The 19,382-nt window shown below is 33.2% G+C and overlaps 1 protein-coding gene across 1 annotated transcript in view; it reads left to right on the plus strand.

Moving 5' to 3' along the window:
• Positions 1 to 19,382, plus strand: part of LOC145263154 (DNA-directed RNA polymerase I subunit RPA2-like) — a 143,923-nt gene that overhangs the window by 24,104 nt on the left and 100,437 nt on the right. Inside the window, exons 4-8 of the mRNA XM_080120152.1 lie at positions 1,047 to 1,121; positions 6,245 to 6,364; positions 9,576 to 9,641; positions 12,346 to 12,420; positions 15,791 to 15,892. Coding sequence (XP_079976278.1) covers positions 1,047 to 1,121; positions 6,245 to 6,364; positions 9,576 to 9,641; positions 12,346 to 12,420; positions 15,791 to 15,892 — 438 coding nt within the window. The remainder of the gene's footprint in view (positions 1 to 1,046; positions 1,122 to 6,244; positions 6,365 to 9,575; positions 9,642 to 12,345; positions 12,421 to 15,790; positions 15,893 to 19,382) is intronic.

Below are 19,382 nucleotides of genomic sequence, written 5' to 3' on the forward strand. Positions count from 1 at the left end.
CTAACTTGTTCAACTCAGGCAAATGTGATTTTTGTAGGATCATGCCTGTAACTATGGTGACAACACAGAAAATTAAAAGTATACATGATAGATATAAGTAAAGATCTTGGTTTGATTGTTAAACGATTTGAGCAAGTGAAAGACAATATATGACTGCGTTTTTTTTCCTCTGGTTTTGTATTAAGTTAAAAGTACCTTTTTCCTCTTATTTCATTAACGGTTTCTGTTATCCCTTGAGTGAACAACTGGTTCTGTTCTTTGCTTTAATCCATTTTTTTCTTTCACATTTAAGTGTTTTAACAGTGAACATGGTTTGAGAGATATTAGGTTAAAATTCTCCAAGCAGTCACTGTTCATTTTAACAACTAACGAAGTAGAAACCTCATAAAAACAGCTAAAAAAAAAAATAGAAGATGAGGCTTTATCATCAAGTGAAGTAATATTCTGATGGACATTATCATTTGTCATCATCACACTGTGAAAAATCTAAGATCGCTTGGTCCTGGATATGACCTTAAACTATATCGTGAGGGCTTTTTGGGGTGGAGTCACCCTTTGCCATTGCTCCCAGGTCCACTGTAACCCAGAGTGGTAGTACCTGTTAGGGTCCCAACTATGGGTTAAATAGAAAATGACTTGAAAAAAAAATATATTAAAAAAATTTTCTTCAAAATCATGGATTTGGCATCAAACAACCTGAAAAGGGTTGATATGCCGTAAAACAAAAACAACCAACCAACCAAAATCGCTACCATAAAATCCAAGACATGACATGATCCATAGAAAGTATTAACAAAATATGACTTGTAGCATATCAAATAAAAAGGAAATTTTGTACAGATTGCAGCCATGTTTTCAAGTCATTAAACTATAGTTAGAGAGATAGAAGTTTTAAAATGAAGATATTACACACCCGTTTTAATCTTATCTGTTTTGTTTTTTATGACTTCCAGGCAATACTGGGTAGCTCTGCCAGTATACAATAAAATCAGAAAAACTAACTGATTTTCTTAAATGTATTTTTATTCAAAAAAATCTTTTTTCAGGATGCTTTCATCAATAATCCAGCTGTGAGTAAAAACAATGTTTCGGCTTCAGTTCAGCAGATTTTTCCAGCAGAGGTAAGACTTTTATTTATCTATACTATTGGTATATACTAGATGTACCCTTGAACTGTTGGGTCACAAATACTACCATTATATATAATAGAATTTTTCCAAACACTTCATGCTATAAATCTTTGCTGACAATTCTAGTATGAATTTTGGGAGCCATAAACCTATTCTTGAATTCAACAAAGTACATTTGATGAGGATTGACAGTTGTATTGGTTGAGATGTTGTGAAGTTAGCACTCTGGATTGGAACTATAGTTTAGTGGTCCAAATGATTCGAATTATCATTCCTTATCTAAAAAATTAAGAAATATAATGGACATTTATTGTGTTTAGTATATCAACATATATCAACATTTAAGTTTGACACGGCCAAAGAAGCATTAAAATCCTCATAGGAGTCATATTTTAGATTAATCGAAAGGTCGGCTTAATCAGTTGCAAATCACTGTTAACTGAGTGATTGTCTAATTCATCAGCGAGGGAAAATAATCAATGTTATGATGATGAAGTCTGTGGGGACCTTCTGACAACAGTTTTAATCTATCTATAATATAAAAGCAAAAATGTGTGTTAGTGTGTGCACTTTTTTGTATGTCCGGCAAAGACTGTTTTCGGGGAGAGGGGCGCTTGGGTGGGGGTATCATTTCTTAGAACTTTTTATATACTCCCTAGATTATAATATCTCTGATTTACAAAAGGAGGTCATCTCTTTCTTTTATTTGAGTGACTTTTATTTTATTTTATAAAATTCCCGCTAATCTGTCTTCTCGCGTGTTTGTTCATGTTTTTTGTATAAATAAAGCGAAAGTATTCAAAGAAATTGCGTTTTCCTGGCACTCTTGTCCAGAAAGCAATACGCTTTGATCAATGTGTGGAAAACCCGTCATATCAGACAATTGCCATTCATTTGGACACTCCCCTTTTTATGGGGAGCTGGTTTTCCCCAAGATCTTGGGGAAACAAACAAATACGCAGAAACTGGCTTGCAGCCAAAGTTAAGTTCATGATTTCATTCCCCTATCGTGTGATATTTGACCTCGTTAAATTTATGCACCTGTGTGAACTCATTCACTTAACTTTTTAATTGTTTAATTTCATGTGTTACACTAAATGTTTTAGAAACGGTCCCATGAGGATGTGAAGATGGGCCAGTCATCAGGGTCTGTGTATTAAGAAGAAAAGCATACCTGAGATGTTGGATGTGGGTGTGTGGCTTCTTCATTCTCTCAAGATGACATCTTCACCCTGGTGGCATTCTGGTTGGAATCTTCTTTTTTCGTCCTCTGTTTAATGGAGATATTTGTGGCAGACACAAGGAAACACACAACACGACACAATCGTAATATTTGAGAAATACAATTAACTATTTATTTATTCTACAAAATGTATACAATATATACAAAAAGACAATTTACAATTGATAATCTTCAAAATTAAACTAACTAACCTAACTAATGATGAGAGGAGGGGGATGCTCCCTCTCGTTTACAGAGAGACAGAAATATGCGTGCTTACCCCATGCTGTCCAGACAAAAAAGAGGCTGATAGAGGAAAGGGAATTCTGGGGTTGCATTACTGTGTATCTCTGCGCTTATGGCCAAATCACAACCCGACCATGCTGAAGAGTGTGTTAACAACCGTGGCACTGAGATATAGTGCCACATCCCTCCCTATGCAATCCAAAATTTATGAGTATTCATAAATTTCAGACGTCCCTAATTTTCCGTAGATGGTGCATCAACCAGCCGTCAGCGATCAATGTCCCCAGGCTCTTCGTTCCGTCAGGCCCCTGGTCAGCTGGTATATTGCTTCAAATACCAGGGAGGGTAATCATCCTCGTCCTCTATCGAGGCAGTTAAGAAAAAAAATGACGGTAGAATTTCAACCTCATATCATAATATAACTTACACCCACAGGTCCTCATGATTTCAGTTACTGGATTTACACTCGCTTCAGCAACCAGTATAATATATTTTAACCAAGCCGGAGTTTACGTGAGTTCATCACGCCGACCGATACATATTTCAATTTATTCTGCATCAACTTATAACATTATTTCAGTAACTGGATTTATGCTCTCTTCAGTAACCAGTATAATGTATTTTAATAATAATACTATTTCTTACAACTTTTTATATACTCCCTAGATTATAATATCTCTGATTTACAAAAGGAGGTCGTCTCTATCTTTTATTTGAGTGACTTTTATTTTATAAAATTCCTGCTATTCTGTTTTCTCGCGTGTTTGTTCGTGTTTTTTTTAAATTATATTTTCACCCCAAATAAGGCACATTGCTACTTTGATGTAGAGGGCTACTATCAGGGACCTAAGCTACCGGGGTACTATGTAGGGAGTTGGGCAGCAAGATGTCTGTTCACGTTGCACTTGAACTTCTGTACAATTAGGGAAGCAGGGACCCGGAAGGGAATTCCAAAGTCTAGCAGTTCTGGGGCAGAAACTACTGGAGTAGAAAGCTCTCTTACATCTAGGGATCTCTGTGTAGGGGTGGGATTTAGCTGCTTGTCAGAGGTATTTACGTCGAGGGGGTGCAAGTGCTTGCAGTTCATCGGAGCATTCACCATGAAAATACTTGTAGAACAGGCAGAGGGATGCAACATTTTGTCGATGGGAGAGAGGCTGAAGCTTAGATGACAGTTCAGGACCTATCAGGTTGACGACTGTCTTTTGAACCTTGTCTAGGAGCGAAAGACTAGTAGCAGATGCACGAACCCAAATATGACAACAATACTCCATACATGGGCGAATGGTGGCCTTATAGAGGTACAGTATACTTTCGAGCGGTCCTGGCAATGCTCTTGATGTAATTGTTCCAACTCATGTTTCCTGTGAACGTTAGGCCGAGGAGTTTAAAAGAAGTACTTTCAGATAAGGAGTCTTTGGCCATTGCTATTGGTGGTAGAGAAAGTTTCTTGTAATTATTTAAGGAAACAAGTTTAGTCTTAGCAGCATTGAATGTGACCATCCATTTTTGTCCCCATTCTACTACAGATTGGAGGTCATCCTCTAGTGTTTCTGCCATTTCCTTAGATATGTGTTCATTTGTTTTCCTGTCGTCGTGCCTGTTATAGAGTGTAGTGTCATCAGCATATATACCCATTTCAGAGATAATTTTATCAGGAATGTCATTTATGAATATTAGGAATAATAAAAGTCCAAGGCTAGACCCCTGAGGAACTCCCGTGTTTATATCATATTGTTTAGATGTACGGCCGTCAAGGACAACCTGGATTTTTCTCTTATCTAAGAAGGATTTAATTATGTTGAGTATTCTTCCAGTGATACCATATGATCTGATTTTTCTGAGAAGACCTTCATGCCATACCCTGTCAAAAGCCTTAGATATATCTAGAGCTACTGCTCTACTTTCCCCTGCTTTGTCAAGTGAATGGTATATATGTTCAGAGATTACAGTTAGGATATCTGATGTGGAACGGGCTTGCCTAAATCCATATTGTTGGTCAGTCAGAAGTTTAGCATCTATAACGTGATGGACTAGGGCTTAGTTAATTATGGACTCAAATATTTTGGCGAAAAGTGTAAGGAGGCTAATGGAGCGATAATTTAATGGGTCAGTTCTTTCACCAGAATTCTTGAAAACTGGTACTACAGAAGCAGTTTTCTAGCAGTCAGGAAAGCAAGAGTCATTAAGGCATTTGTTGTAAAGTTTGGAGAGAACTGGAACTATTTTGGTGGAGCATTTTTTTAATAGCACAGCTGGGATGAGATCAGGTCCACATGCTTTTGAAGTGTCAAGATTTTTTATGATAGCATGCACCTGAGAAGGGGTAATTTTCAGATCGTCTAGGGTGACGTCTGTCCGCAAAGGAAAGTGAGGGAGGGGGTGGTTAGCAGGGTCTAGTGTGGAGTTGGAGGCAAACTGACTGGCAAGCATATTAGCCTTCTTGGTTGCTGTACAAACAACCTCATGATTGTTGGATAGTGGTGTTGATTGCCCATTATTTACTACACTGTTGTAGATTTTCCAGAAATCATGGGTTCCTAATTTCTGAGTTTTGATGCGTTTTTTGATGGTTTCAGTAAATTCTATCTTAGCTATCGCTATTTCTTTCTTACAGTTACTCCTAGCTTCTATATGCTTTTGTTTGAACTGGACTTATCTCAGTTAAATCTATGGTAAGCATGCTGCCTTTGCACAATGGCAGCTGCACAAGTAGAAGTAAACCATTGGGGAGAGTGGGGCTTGCTATAAAATTTCCGCATGGGAACATGTGTTTTAATTGCAATTTTGAACCATTCAGTGGTCTCAATTGCACATTGTTCAGCAGGAAGAGAAAAGATATTTCCCCATGGGGCATCTCTGATGAGATCCCTGATGGCTTCCCAGTCAGCCTTTTTATAATATCTCGTTGTTTTGAGCAGTGGTCCTTCAGTTTTGGCTCTAGAGTTGAGGGAGATTTCAACCATTATCATTATGTGATCAGCGTTCCCAAGTGGGCTGTGGGCATTTGTTATACAATCATCGGGAACTGTGGTCAGAAACAGATCTAGAAGTGATGCGTGTTGTTCTTGCTGGTCTGGGAAATGGGTTGGAAACATAACCATCTGTGATAGGGAATGAGATATAGAGAAGTTAAGTGTTGTGCTACCAGCTGTGTCTGTGTAAGTAAAGAATCCAAACCAGTAACTATGGTGGACATTAAAGTCACCAAATACATGTACTTGTGCGCTAGTGTCGAGGGAGAGTGCTGTGTCTATGCTGTCAGAGATTTTGTTTAATAGGGTGCTGTCCTGGGTTGAGGGAGAGCGGTAGAGAAAATAAAAGTAACTAATGTTGTGTTGCATGTTAAGTCTAAAGCACATAAAGGCTTGATCCTCCGATTCTCGGTTTGTTTACCTTTTTGTGTTGTGTTACTTTTCTTTTGTTCATTTTTTTTTAATATTTAGAAAATCGTTCTGTTACTTTCTTTTAAAAAGTCTTATTTTTTTTATCCTTTTTCATTGTTTTACGCTCTTTGCACACAAATTGGTTATTCTTTTTAAACCTATCAGTAATTCCACTGCATTTCTTGTATACGCAAGGCTTGCAAATACCATAAAAATGTATAAAATCATGAGGTAATGTTTCATTTATTTTTTTTGTAAAGTGTCGGACAAGAATGTGCACATATGGAGGTGAGCTTATTATTACTTTTGCTTGGTCAATTAATGGTGTCAAACAGGCTAAAATACAGAAAAGCCTTGGAGATGTTCCCGTCATGGTCAAGGTAAGCAACTGGTTCATCCCTTTTACTTATTTACTGTATATTTCTTTTTTAGGGTGTTGTACGCATCAAGGATAAAATGAAAGCCCTCATCTCTCTGTGATCAGAGAATACATTGAGTGTATTTTAGGCAATTGTAAACTTTGCCACTAATCCAACTAATCAATGGGTTTGGTATGCTGTAAAACAAAACAAGCAACTAAATCTAACTAATCACTAAATAAGTACTAGGCTTGACAGATAGATGGCGCTAGTAATAAAAAAATCCATGTGGTTTTTATAAAGTATTAACCTTTAAATGGTACCTATCAAAATTTGAGCTCATTATTGGATTATTAGTTTACAGAATACAATTATTTAAGTGAAACTACTGTTGCAAATTTTCAAAACAATGGAAAAAATTTAATTTTTTATGTTGATAAAGCATTGTTTTTTGATAGGGAAAAATACTGCTCAAGTGAAGAAATGGCTTAATTAATATTATTTGGGTTTTCTCCGTTGGAAAAGATCGTTAAGACTACAAACTTGTTTTGGCAAATTGTAAATTGAAGTTGTGTAAGATAGCAGAAGCAGTGTATTCACCATTTTGTAATAAAAGTGAAATGATAATAAAGTTTTTTTTGGTTCACCTTTTGATTCAACTTTTGATAAACTCTTAAAAATTTTCTAAGTCCAAAGGCTTAGTTTCCTCCATAGAATTAAAAAAAAAATTATTATAAATTTTAATTTGGAAAATATCTACTATCAATAATTTCCCCCACTCTTTATCTGTGCATAAACCCACGTGTAGATTCCATGAAAAAAAGCTTCTTTCTTAGAACTGCACACCTGTGGAACTCTCTTCTGTTTGCCTGCTTTCCAGCTGACTATGATTTGGTTATCTTCAAATCCAACATAAACAAATTCTTGAGGAGCCGTCCCCTTAAGTAATCCAATTTACCAAATTTCCACTACTAACAATTACTACGATGCTGTCCCATTGACTACTGTACACTCATCAATCCATATCCTCGAGTGGCCTTTGGGCCTTGACAAGTGGTGACTCTTGTGTAAAAAAAAAAACAAAACATGTAATTTTCCAAAAATCACATAAATTAATCAATTAGTTTTATTTTCATAAAGAAAATCATTTTTAAGCGATTAATGGGAATTCATAGGCATTATAGCATAATTTTTGCAAGTTTGAGTTATTGAGTTACCTCCCTTTTCTCTTTGAAAGATTGTTTTCAAAATGTCAGACAAGACAGTTGTTCTTCTGTTGCTCATAAAATTTTATTTTCTTATATAAAAATAAAACTACTTGATCAAATTATGACTTTTGGAATATATTTTTATTTTGTTATGGGTACATACATCATACAATTTTTTCCTTATTTTTGTTTCTTAGGGGGAATTCTGGACAAGAACTGTTATTTTTTATTTAAATGTTTACAATGCCTTTAATTTTGGACAGATTGTTATAAAACTTGACAGCATATTTTGTTAATATTGTTATTAGTGATAAAAATGATATTCGACGTGCATACTTGTTAATCTTATATGCTAGTAAATGATCAGAATGAGTGACAGGAATAAATATAGCATTAGTTTTAACTTTTGGTTTTTCTTTCTTTCTTTGGGGCGTATGGCTCACTTTTGCTGAGACCTCGCCCTTCCCCAATGGTATATTTAAAAAAATATGTGCCAACATTACATTACTCCGTTGCCTAGAATATATAATTCATAATGAAACGTTCAATAGTTTAGAATTTTATCAAGGATATTATTGACGCTCATGTGCACACACTAATCCTTTTAAACATGTATTACTTAATATAACTCAACATTTAATCTAGAACAATTCTTTTCCCTATTAAATTTGTTGTTTCTCACTCATTTTAAAATACTTTTTTGAGAGTTTGATCTAGTTTGGGTGGGTACACCCTCTTAATGATAAAGTTTACAAAAAAAAAATGTCAGTGTTATTCATCTGATTGTTGGGAATATATATTCCAAAATTCATAATAATGGATTCATTAGTTTAGGAGATTACTCTCTCTCTAAACACACACACACACACACACGGAGGGAAGGGGTTAATAGGCTAGCTGATAAAAAAGCTTACCATTAAAAAGTGTAGTAAACATAAACAAAAAAAGAGTTGTCAATCTAATCGGTCCCACTTTATCAACTAAGCTCCAGCTCCTGTCCCATCACCGCATTGTTGCATCACTGTGCCTGTTTTACAAATATTTTAATGGAATGTGTTCTGATGAACTTGTTTCACTTGTACCCCCTCGACGTACATATCCCTGATAAACTCGCTTAGCAATAAGATCTCACCCTTTCACTGTTGAAGTCCCTAAATGCCAGAAAGATTTCTATTCTAATAGTTTCTTCCCTCAAACAGCTAGATTTAGGAATTCCCTTCCTGCTGCCTGCTTCCCTGGCTGTACTGATATGCAGAAGTTTAAATGTAACATAAACAAATATCTTGTTAATCTTTCCTAGACATGGCTTCAAATAGTAACCCTTTATGCCCAAGTGGCAATATGCTTTGTAAGGGGTGAACATGAGTAAAAAACACAAAAAAAAACTTTATATCTTAATTTTAATCTTCCTAAGATGACATAAAATTAGAGCAAAACTGTTTTTTTTTTTTTTTAATTTTTTTTTTAGGAATTAACTTTACCTATCCTAGGATGATTATTCTAGTTTGTATATTTAATTTTCGTCTCTGTGCACAATAGACATCTTAAAAATATCCTAGATTCAGATGAATATTCTGATTGGCTTGATCTTGTTTTTAATCATGAGTGGAACCATTTGAAGGTTGCCAACATCCCTAATGAAAGCGATTCTATTGGCTTGACAGGACTTCAATTGGAACATAGTCATCAGAGAATCTTGAGTATTCAGTTCTGGCTATCAAAATTGCTATACAATATTAAACTTTAAAATTTATATAGGAGTGGGTGAATCTAGGTTTCTGTTCAGTTTGACTTGGAATTCCTGGCTTTCAGGCAAGGATCTCCTTTGTGGGGACACAAGTAAATAGGCACTTGAAATTCAAGCCTAATTTGTGATTAATGACAATTTTATTAGTATACTAATGCATGAACATTATTATATATATATATATATATATATATATATATATATATATATATATATATATATATATGTGTGTGTGTCTGTGTTTTCTGTAATGGTTTCATTTTGTTTTCTTCTGCAGTCGAACGTTTGCAATTTGCTCCACATGTCACCAAACGAGCTTGTAGAGCAAGGAGAAGAAGCTGAGGTGAGTTTTTCCCAGTCAATCATTAATGCTTTCATTTGATTAAAAATATAAATTTACTGTTTTTAATGCTTTACAATTTGACTTGCATTATCTTTAGGATAATATAGATTTTATGCCTGTAATCAAACATGTCACAAGGAGAATTTATAAGTATGCATCAAGAATCAGAACTTATTTTAAAAAGCAGTGCACCATAAGTGGGAGTTTTAGTTAAAAATATTAATTGGAATTAAATAGATTTTTAAATTTGTAAATAAAATATTTTAATTAAAACTGTATTAAAATATTTGTTAAATTTTCAAAAATTAATATTTACATATAAATTTTTTTTAATTAAAAGTGTGCATAATAAAACTATGTATTAGTACATAGTTTTGTAAATAAAACCCTTTTCTATTTAAAAAAAATATCTGTGATGGTAAAGTTACAAATGTGTGTATATGTCATGTTGGTTTGTTTATAGTTCAACCAGAAGTATTTCAAGAAAAAAACTTGATGTTAAGTAAACTGTTCTCTTAATTGATGCCTAGTTGAGCCTTAAAATGTAATTAGATGTGTAAAATATTAGATAACCATGTGCCAGACTAGGCAAGTGTTGGATGTTTTAGAAGAAGTAAAACAAAATTGAGGTTTTTGGTTAAGTAACCATTATAAGACTAAACTTCCCTTGTCCATAAGATAAGGCAACGATGCACTCTCTCCAAAACAAACAAAACAAAAAAGTAAAAAACGATCACTGTAAGAGCACAACTTTAGTGTGATTTACAAACCAACCTCTGCAAACCTGTGACATTCACTGCCTTGTTATCCTGAAAAGGACAAGAAAAATCCTTGAAACCAAATTATATAGTAGAAATACCTGGGTAATATCTTGACTGTACAATTCAGTATTCAGACTGTACAAATTACTGGCCTCTAAACGAGAAAAATAGGAAATTAATGGCAATTAAGAATACATTGCACCTAAAAGAAAATATTGACAGACTATCAAGGAGAGAAGAATGAAGAAGACTGGTAAGTATAAAAGATTGTGTTGACATACAAAAAAAACAAAAACAAACAGAATACATAACCCTGAGCAGGTTGATCAATGCAACAAAAGATATCGCTAAAATGAACAATAACTGGTATGATACTATAATTTCCTGTGGATGTAACTTGTGTTGACATCTTGAAGGGTTTTAATTAAAAAACAAAAACTATTTCTGGAAGGATTTTTGGTATCCTGACATGTCACTACCAGCTCCCGGGATACATGATAGTAACATTTCCCTTCGTGAAGAAATTAATCCTGTCATTTGAATCGACAGGTTTTTAACATCATTAATTCCCCCCAAAGAATTAATTATATGGATTTATTTACGACATCATACTGGAATTGAACACCTTGTAAAAAAGAAGTGAACAATTTTTTGATAAAAACATAAGAGTAGAGTCACTGACCGGTTGTACTGTGTTCACAAGCCCTCTCCTATTAACACTACCCACCCACTGGGCTCTAACCAACAGTTAATTTAATCTTTATCACCTATCAACCTTAATTGCTTCAATACCATTGATGCTTTTATTAACAACTTGATTCTCTGACACAAGGCTTACATTTGAAATAACACAATTTTCTCAATTTACAGGTAGAAGATTTTCAATGTGGAGAAATCCCACTCCAATAAAATGGTACCCATCATTGTACCACATAGGAAACGGTAAAACAAAAATGAAGGGGAGTATACATGCATAAGAACCGAATAATAACCAAAACAAAATACTATTAAAAATGAACATACTAATTTGTTTATTTTTTCAACATATTTAATTAATAGTCAATTTTCCCTTGAACCCGGATTTTCCTTAAAGAATACTTTTTTCATAGGAGAGATAAACATACTGTGATATGAAGTTTGAAAAACGATTTTGGGGAAATATCCTTGAAAAAATTATCCTAAATTTTTATAAATAATGAATAATGTGTATACATATTATTTCAATATTTACTTGAATGGTTTACAAAAAGACATTTACTATGCATACAAATGACCATTGATATAAATAAAATATGGTGCAATGAGCATAGTAAAAAAGTACATAGTAGTAATCCTCATTCAATCCCAGGCAACATCGGGTTTTCCTGCGAGTATATTTTCAATATAGCTAGCTAAAAAATAAAATCTTAACCTATCACTATCCTAATTTTTCATCCATGTTCTGCCTTTTTGCTTTTTTTTTTTTTGTGCTATCCAGTCTTAGATCTTTGCAATTGCTGATATATCTCTTGCTTCTTTTAACATACTTGAGCCAGCAAAAATGGTTTACCTTTATTAAGACATCAATTTTGGGGATGGCCAATTTCTTACATTGACTCTCTGACCTTATCTTCTTCATCTGGTCTGGCTTTATGTTGCATATCCACCAAATCATTGCACTACCGTTTTTCTGGAATCTGGCAAGTGAAGCATCAGTGCACACTTCTTACACAGCTATCATAGACCTTACCCTCAGGCAATAATTGGGATGATTCAGTATGTGAGAACTGAGAGTAGTTCTCTGAACTTTCTCCAAGCCGTCTTGACTCTGATGGAACTTGAATTATTATATTAAAAGCTGAAGTACCTGGAGGAGGACTCAAAGAATTAAATATTATCAAATATAAATGCTTACAAAAATCTCAACACTTTATTAAACTATTTTTAATTCCTTTTTTTTCCAGGAAGCTGGCGGCTACTTTATAATCAACGGAAATGAGAAAGTTATTCGACTACTTATTGCTCATCGTAAAAATTTTGTAAGTTTAAATTAAATATTCACAATTTTTTTTTTCACCTTCAAAATAATTAATAGAACACACTATTATATATCTCTTCTCGTTTTGTATAAAACTAAACATACACATACCAGCTGAGTTCTAAAATTCATAATGACTGGTTTAGAAGTGAGTCCTGTACAGACAAATATATAAACATACTTTATAAAAGTGGAAATAATTATGTATCTCATGTGAACAGAAAAAACTTTCAGAGTGCAAAATATGTATTTTTTATTTAAATATGATACATCTGTTAGAAATACCTAGGTTTCATCACTCCAATTACCTTGAATTTAAGAAAAATTTCAGATTAGATTGACAATGTAGGAATCTTCTGTTTATTTTGGAATATTTGGACAAGGAAAGCCTAATAGTTCATTTTTAATTAATACCCTTGCAAAGTAAATTAATATATGGCTTCTTGATGCTGCATGGAGTTCTAAGAAATAATAATCGTGAGACAAACACTTGTAGCATTGTTATGACAAGAAGCTGTTGTATTTTCTTCTCTTAGCAAATATTTATGTAGATATTACAACTGTCTGTCATTTTGAAACATTGTTGTGTATAAATTTATTTAATTTTTACATGATTGTTTTAATATATTTGCTTCATAAAAAAATATTTTTGTCCTCAAAATTGTCATACAGTAACTTTTTTTTAAAAATGTTGTTTCCTTAATTTTTCCAGTTTCATAACGTCTTCATCAAAAAATATTTTCCCATCATTTTTCTTGTTTGATAGCATAGTCTCGTTATGATTTTGAAATCACAAAGTTTTCATTTGGTTTTTCCCGGTTGTTTAACTGCTGGAAAATGCCAACACAACGTCGGTGTCTTCATGGATTGTAAACTACACCAGTATTGTATCTTTTTTAATGAATAAAATTAAAAAATAAAATTAATTTGTATATTAATAAAATTTGGTGACTAGGTGTTATGTGAGTGTGTTTCTCACCCCTAAATGCACATTATTTTATCTACTAATATTAATCGCTGGTGCTATCATGCTGAGGATATTGGCTTCCTGACTTGAATGCATCAAACATCGATGTTGTTTTTATTTTTCATTTCCCTTTGCAAAACTCAATCATGTTCTTCAAAGACAAAAACGAAAACAATTTTTCTCCACAAAACAACCAAACCAAACAAATATTTGAAGCATTAAAAACTTTTGTCAAAATGATTAAACCTGAAAAGAATTGATGGACCATAAACCAAAACGTTCAAACATAATAGTATGAACGAATATTTGAAGATATAAAGAACTTAAAATATAAAATCTTTTTTTCCAAAATTATCAAATTTGGCATTAAGTAACCCAAAAAGGATTAATTTATATATATATAAAGGCGAAAATGTATGTATGTATGTTTGTGTGTCTGCTAAAAACTTTTGACTGATGGAACAAAACTTCACAAACTTGGTCTCATATGAAAGCCCCACCCTCCGGACGACAAATATCGAAAAATTGGCCCAAAAGGACCATCAGAAGTGCGTCAACTGATCGATTTTCTGCAGGGGGTGGGGGGCAAAAAAATATTACATATTTTTAAATCGATTTATAACTGCCCCAAAAAATATGGGCGCCAAATCTTCTACATAAAGTGTACACGGGGCCGTTTATTTTGGGTCAACTTGTATTTAAAACCCGCTGAGTCATGTCACGTGATCTTGATGTCAGCAAGCTGTAATGGCAGTCTGAATTTAAAAACATTGTTGTTATCGGTAAAAAAATTTTTAACCCTCACACAAGCTAAACTATGAACTTCTACGCTATGACAACGTTACCAAAGTTATTAGCATGTTAAAAATAGTTAGATACGATAGTTAAACGAAAAATAACAAGCCAAAAATGTGAAGTAAAAAAAAAATACGCTTACAAAAAATATTAACAATCGAAGTTTTTACAAAAAAAAAACAGCCAGACGCTATTTTCTTTTTTAGTAACACTCTTTAGAGTAAGGAAGACGAAGTGTGAGAGAGAGAGAGAGACATACACAAACGCAAACAGAGAGAGAGAGACAGACAGATAGAGAGAGATGTCTAGACAGGAAATAAAATATGTAATTTAATAAACGTTACACGCTGAATCATAAAAAATGTGAAGTAAAACAAAAAATAATACGCTTAAAAAATTATTAACGATCGATGTTTTTAGCATTACTTCATATTCTTTTTTTTTATCACTCTTTAGAGTAAGGAAGACAAAGAGAGACAGACAAATAGAGAAGGAGAGGGAGATAGAGAGACACACACACACACACAACAACAGATAGAGAGAGAGAGGGGGGAGAGAGATGTCTAGACAGGAACTGTGTTTTAAAATGTAAACTAATAAGAGTGATTGTATTTGTTTTTCGAGTAACGTTTGACCGCTGGAATTCTAAGAACATATACAACACTTTGATCTTAGCCAAAAGACCATGTAAACAGGTAATAAATGTCTTAGTTTCAAGAATTTACTTTTGTAAGACGAAAAGAGAGATAGAGAGACAGAGAGAGAGAATTCTAAGACAGGTCAATTCAATTTTCTCATTGTTTATACGGTCCCAAGCAACGCCGGGTAGCCCCGCTAGTATATTATAAAACAAAACAATCAAACAATGAGACCTAATATTAATTGAATATTTACTGAAACCAATGGTGTAAAATACCAAAATAAACTTTTAATGCTACTTGAAATAAATAATTTAATGACAAAATGAAATTCACCACAATGCATTACTGTTTCTTCATAAATAAATTACCGATTTTAATATTTTGTTTATAATTGAAAAAGAAATTACTTTCAACAATTTTGGTGCAATTAATAATTTAATGACCAAACAATGCAATAATTAAATTTAGCTTTTAAAATCCTATTTAAAAATAAATTTTATAACAAAATAAATTGACCCAAAAAAAGACAAAACATGAAAGTAAAAATCTCATGGGTAATGCCAGGTAGGTTAAAATAAATGTCTAAAAAAATATTCCTGTTTATTTTTTTAGTTGGAGTCTGACAATTTTTACTGACTCTATATTATGATTATTTTGTGATATGTGTGATAACCATTTTCCCCTTTTTTCTTATTTTCCTTTTTTCCGCCGTTTTCTGTTGTTTTTTTGTTTTTTTTGTGGGTTTTTTCCTTTTTCTTCTCCCTTTTTCTTTTTTTTTACTTCTCCCTTATTTTTCTTTTTTCTTCTCCCTTCTTTTTTTTTTCTTTTTCTTTTTCTTCTCCCTTATTTTTCTTTTTCTCCCACTTTCACACTGGGAATAGTATGAACCCTCACTAATTCCCAGAATAGTAAAAATTGGTTGATATTCTATAAAACACTAAAACCAAACATTTTTTTTTGCATTTTAGCCATTTTGCATTCGACGTCGGACTTTAAAAAGATATGGAAAATCATTCACAGACTATGGAATACATATCCGGTGTGAAAGGGAAGAAGATGGTTTCTCACTGGTAAGTCTGATCAAACTATTGACTGAACTATTATAATAGTCATAATACAAGGTGTGATAATATGAGTGTGTCTAGCATATATGTACAGGATTGTATTTATTTTTGCTTTTGTTTTTTTTCTAAATAGCATAAATATTTTCAAGTTTTTTGTTTTTTTTAAATAATGAAGAAACCAGAGATGCCAAATTGGTGCCAGCTGAATAGAGAATTCAGGGGGGTGTTGGGCTGATTGAGGGACAAATACGTGGAGGAGGAAACTGCGGATTTACTGCTAGTCTTGTATGCAAGCATGAATGTGAGAAAAGAGTGAATATTAATGGAGCTCAGAATAGGATTAAAAATATTGTTTTAACTTATGCTGCTGCATTTTTAAGTTTTTTTTATTTATTATTCCTCCTTAGGCATCACTTATTTTAATTGATAATTCGTATAACTTTCTACATTCATGCCATTTTCAACTCAATTAGATAATTTGTTAAAAAAAAATATTGCTCTATTAAAATACAAATCTAATTGTATGATAGATTTAGTTTTACACGTTTTCTTGCCAACAAGTTTAGTTTGTATTGTTCATGTTCAGGAATTTTTTAGTTTGTATTGTTCATGTTCAGGAATTTTTTAGTTTGTATTGTTCATGTTCAGGAATTTTTTAGTTTGTATTGTTCATGTTCAGGAATTTTTTAGTTTGTATTGTTCATGTTCAGGAATTTTTTAGTTTGTATTGTTCATGTTCAGGAATTTTTTAGATGAAGATTGGTTGTAACGTAGTACATATGGTATGCATGTGAGAAAATCAGCAGTAGCTGAGTTGTGAAAATATTAGCAGCAACCATTTTAGCTTATATGCAAATTAAGCAAGTGTGCACGTGCTGATGTCATGGAAAGAAGGAAAAAAAGGCAGAAAAAAGGAAAGCATGTGGTTGAGCAAAGGAAGCAATTGGATCTGTATTGACTGATGTGCGGTGAGAGACAAAATGCACAGCGTGGTCGAAAAAGCCAAAAAGGCACGTGGCGACAGACACGTGTGTGAAAGAGCATCTAAACAGATATATTCGATGCGTGAGTGATATTTTGAAACACAGTGAAGTGCGTTGTCGAAAATGGCTGGAATAAATGCTTTTTGTATTCATCTAAAAAAAAAATGCAGAGTCGTATTTTTTTATGTTCTACCTTGTTCCTGTGACAGTACCAGACAATGTGTGGATCCAAGTGGTTGACATGTAACGATATGGTTAAAGTGTAACGGCCACATTACATGATAATTTATATTGTTTAGATTGCTATTCTCATCTAACGTTTCGACTGAGATGGCTTCTGACATTCTTTGGATGCAGCTTTTCAGTGGTGTAACAAAGGTGGGGTGGGAGGAACAGTCCACCCCAGGCAGCACGTGCCAAGGGGTGGTATTTTGAGGGGGGTAAAAATAGAAAAAATTAAAATAATAAAAAGCTAACAAAAATTGAAATTTTTTTGCCAAAATGAGTTTTTAAGATTTTAATATGATTTTTGTGTTTCATGTGTGTAATACCGTTTTTAAACGTATTTTAGATCTTGATTTTATTTCCATGAAAATAAATATTTTGAGGACTTTCTGGAATTTTGAAGGCTAACAGATTATCAATGGCCAGTGATGGGGAAGGGGGGAGGAAAATCTTATGACTGCCCCAGGTGGCAAAAATAGTTGCTATGCCACTGCATCTTTTTAAACCTAGGAATCTTTGTCAAATTTGGGAGCCAATACAGATTTACAAACTTAACTCATTGTTTAATTTACAGAGGATGGATTGTTCTTGTTCCCTTATCCATGACTTGGTAAAAATGTTAATTATTAAGTTACTCTTAGTTATTATCTCCTATAGCAAGGCATTGACACACTACTTCTTATTAAATCACTGAAGTTAAGCAACTTTGAACCTGGTCAGTAACCATTTGAGTGTACAAGGCTCTGTCTATAAAGGCACCTCAATATCTCTACAAGAACTGCAAAAACCTGACTGGAATATACATATGACTGGGAACCATTTGTGAATTTAATATTCCCTTGATACTTTCTCCTTCAGAGAAAGTCAGTTCAATTCACCTAGATGAATGTTGTATAAATATATATGCATATGTTGCATTTTTGCTTTCAATAAATATTTAATTGATCCATTAGGTCCCGCTATCCTATAAATATGGCATCAAAATAATTTCCTTTTAAAATCTATAAGATAATATATAATAGTACTGCTTACTGTAGAATTACTCTGAAGAAAGGATAAAATGCATCTATATAACCCAACTTCTCTCTGACAGTTTTAAACATTCTTGTGAAGTTTACTAAAATTCTATTTGTTTGATGATGTATATGAATGAGTTTTGCAGTACTAAGCCATTTATTGCCAAAAGTGTAATATAACTTTTTGTGTGAACTGCTTTACTCCTTACTACAACATGTAAATTTTATCTTGAACTTATAGCCCCTTGATTTCTAAAATATATTACATGTACCCAGTGTCCTATTTATAGGAGAGGCAATATTTTGCTTTCTAAATAAAATAACTTTTTCTTTCAATGTGTGCATTCTAACCCATTTTTAGCCATTGTACAAAATTTAATCACAATAGTAAAAAATTTAACCTGAGACTTAAATAAAAAATAATTTGATGTGTAAATTATTTTAGTTATGTCAGGTGAAACACACATGTGAAGTTGTCTCATAATCTTTCTAATATAAGAGATATAAAAATGTACAACAAATGCTAATTTTCTACAAATTTTTACAATTTTAATACTTTTACAGAATAGGATCCTCCAAAAAATAATCATATTGACATATTGGTTCACATGAGATCATCAAACCTAGTTAGTACTCGCATAGATGACCATTTTGGAATATGAGCTACTGTATATAGCACTTGATTCTAGTGAGTCGAAAAACTACTATCAATCTGTAACTGCAATGAATAGTTCTGGATCATTTGTGATCTGTGCTGATCACACATAGGCTGGTGATTGATTTTAAATTTTCACAATCCTTAGAAAAATATGAACTTAAAAAGTTTTCAATAATTTGTATTATATCAAGGTAACATAAATTTTCTTAATTTGGTAATGGGGGAGAGTGAGCTAGGAATGGAGTAACTTCTAGTGTTTTAGGTCAGTTAATCAAAAAAATTTTTTTGTTATAGGAGACAAATTCTGTGCATTTTTTTTTTTTTTTGTGTGGTAGGGTGCTACTTTAAGATAATTACATGTAATAGGGTCAAGGAAGAATTTATAGGGGGAATAGCAGGGGTTGCCTGCATTGCTCAGGTGTTTGGAGGTGTGTGGTAGTAGGCAGGCAGGCTCGAACCTGTGATGTAAAGGCGGAAAAGAAAGTGAAAGAAAACCTGACGTCTTACTCCTACTCCATGACGCAACCGGAAGTGTAAAGCCTTAAAATTTAACGTAGTCAATCAAAAAGATGACTTGCAGAAATGGTGTTGCTATTAAACCTCCCACGAAGGTC

Source organism: Euprymna scolopes, chromosome 38 (assembly GCF_053919585.1).
Source record: "Euprymna scolopes isolate OS-2025 chromosome 38, ASM5391958v1, whole genome shotgun sequence".
NCBI lineage: Eukaryota > Metazoa > Mollusca > Cephalopoda > Sepiida > Sepiolidae > Euprymna > Euprymna scolopes.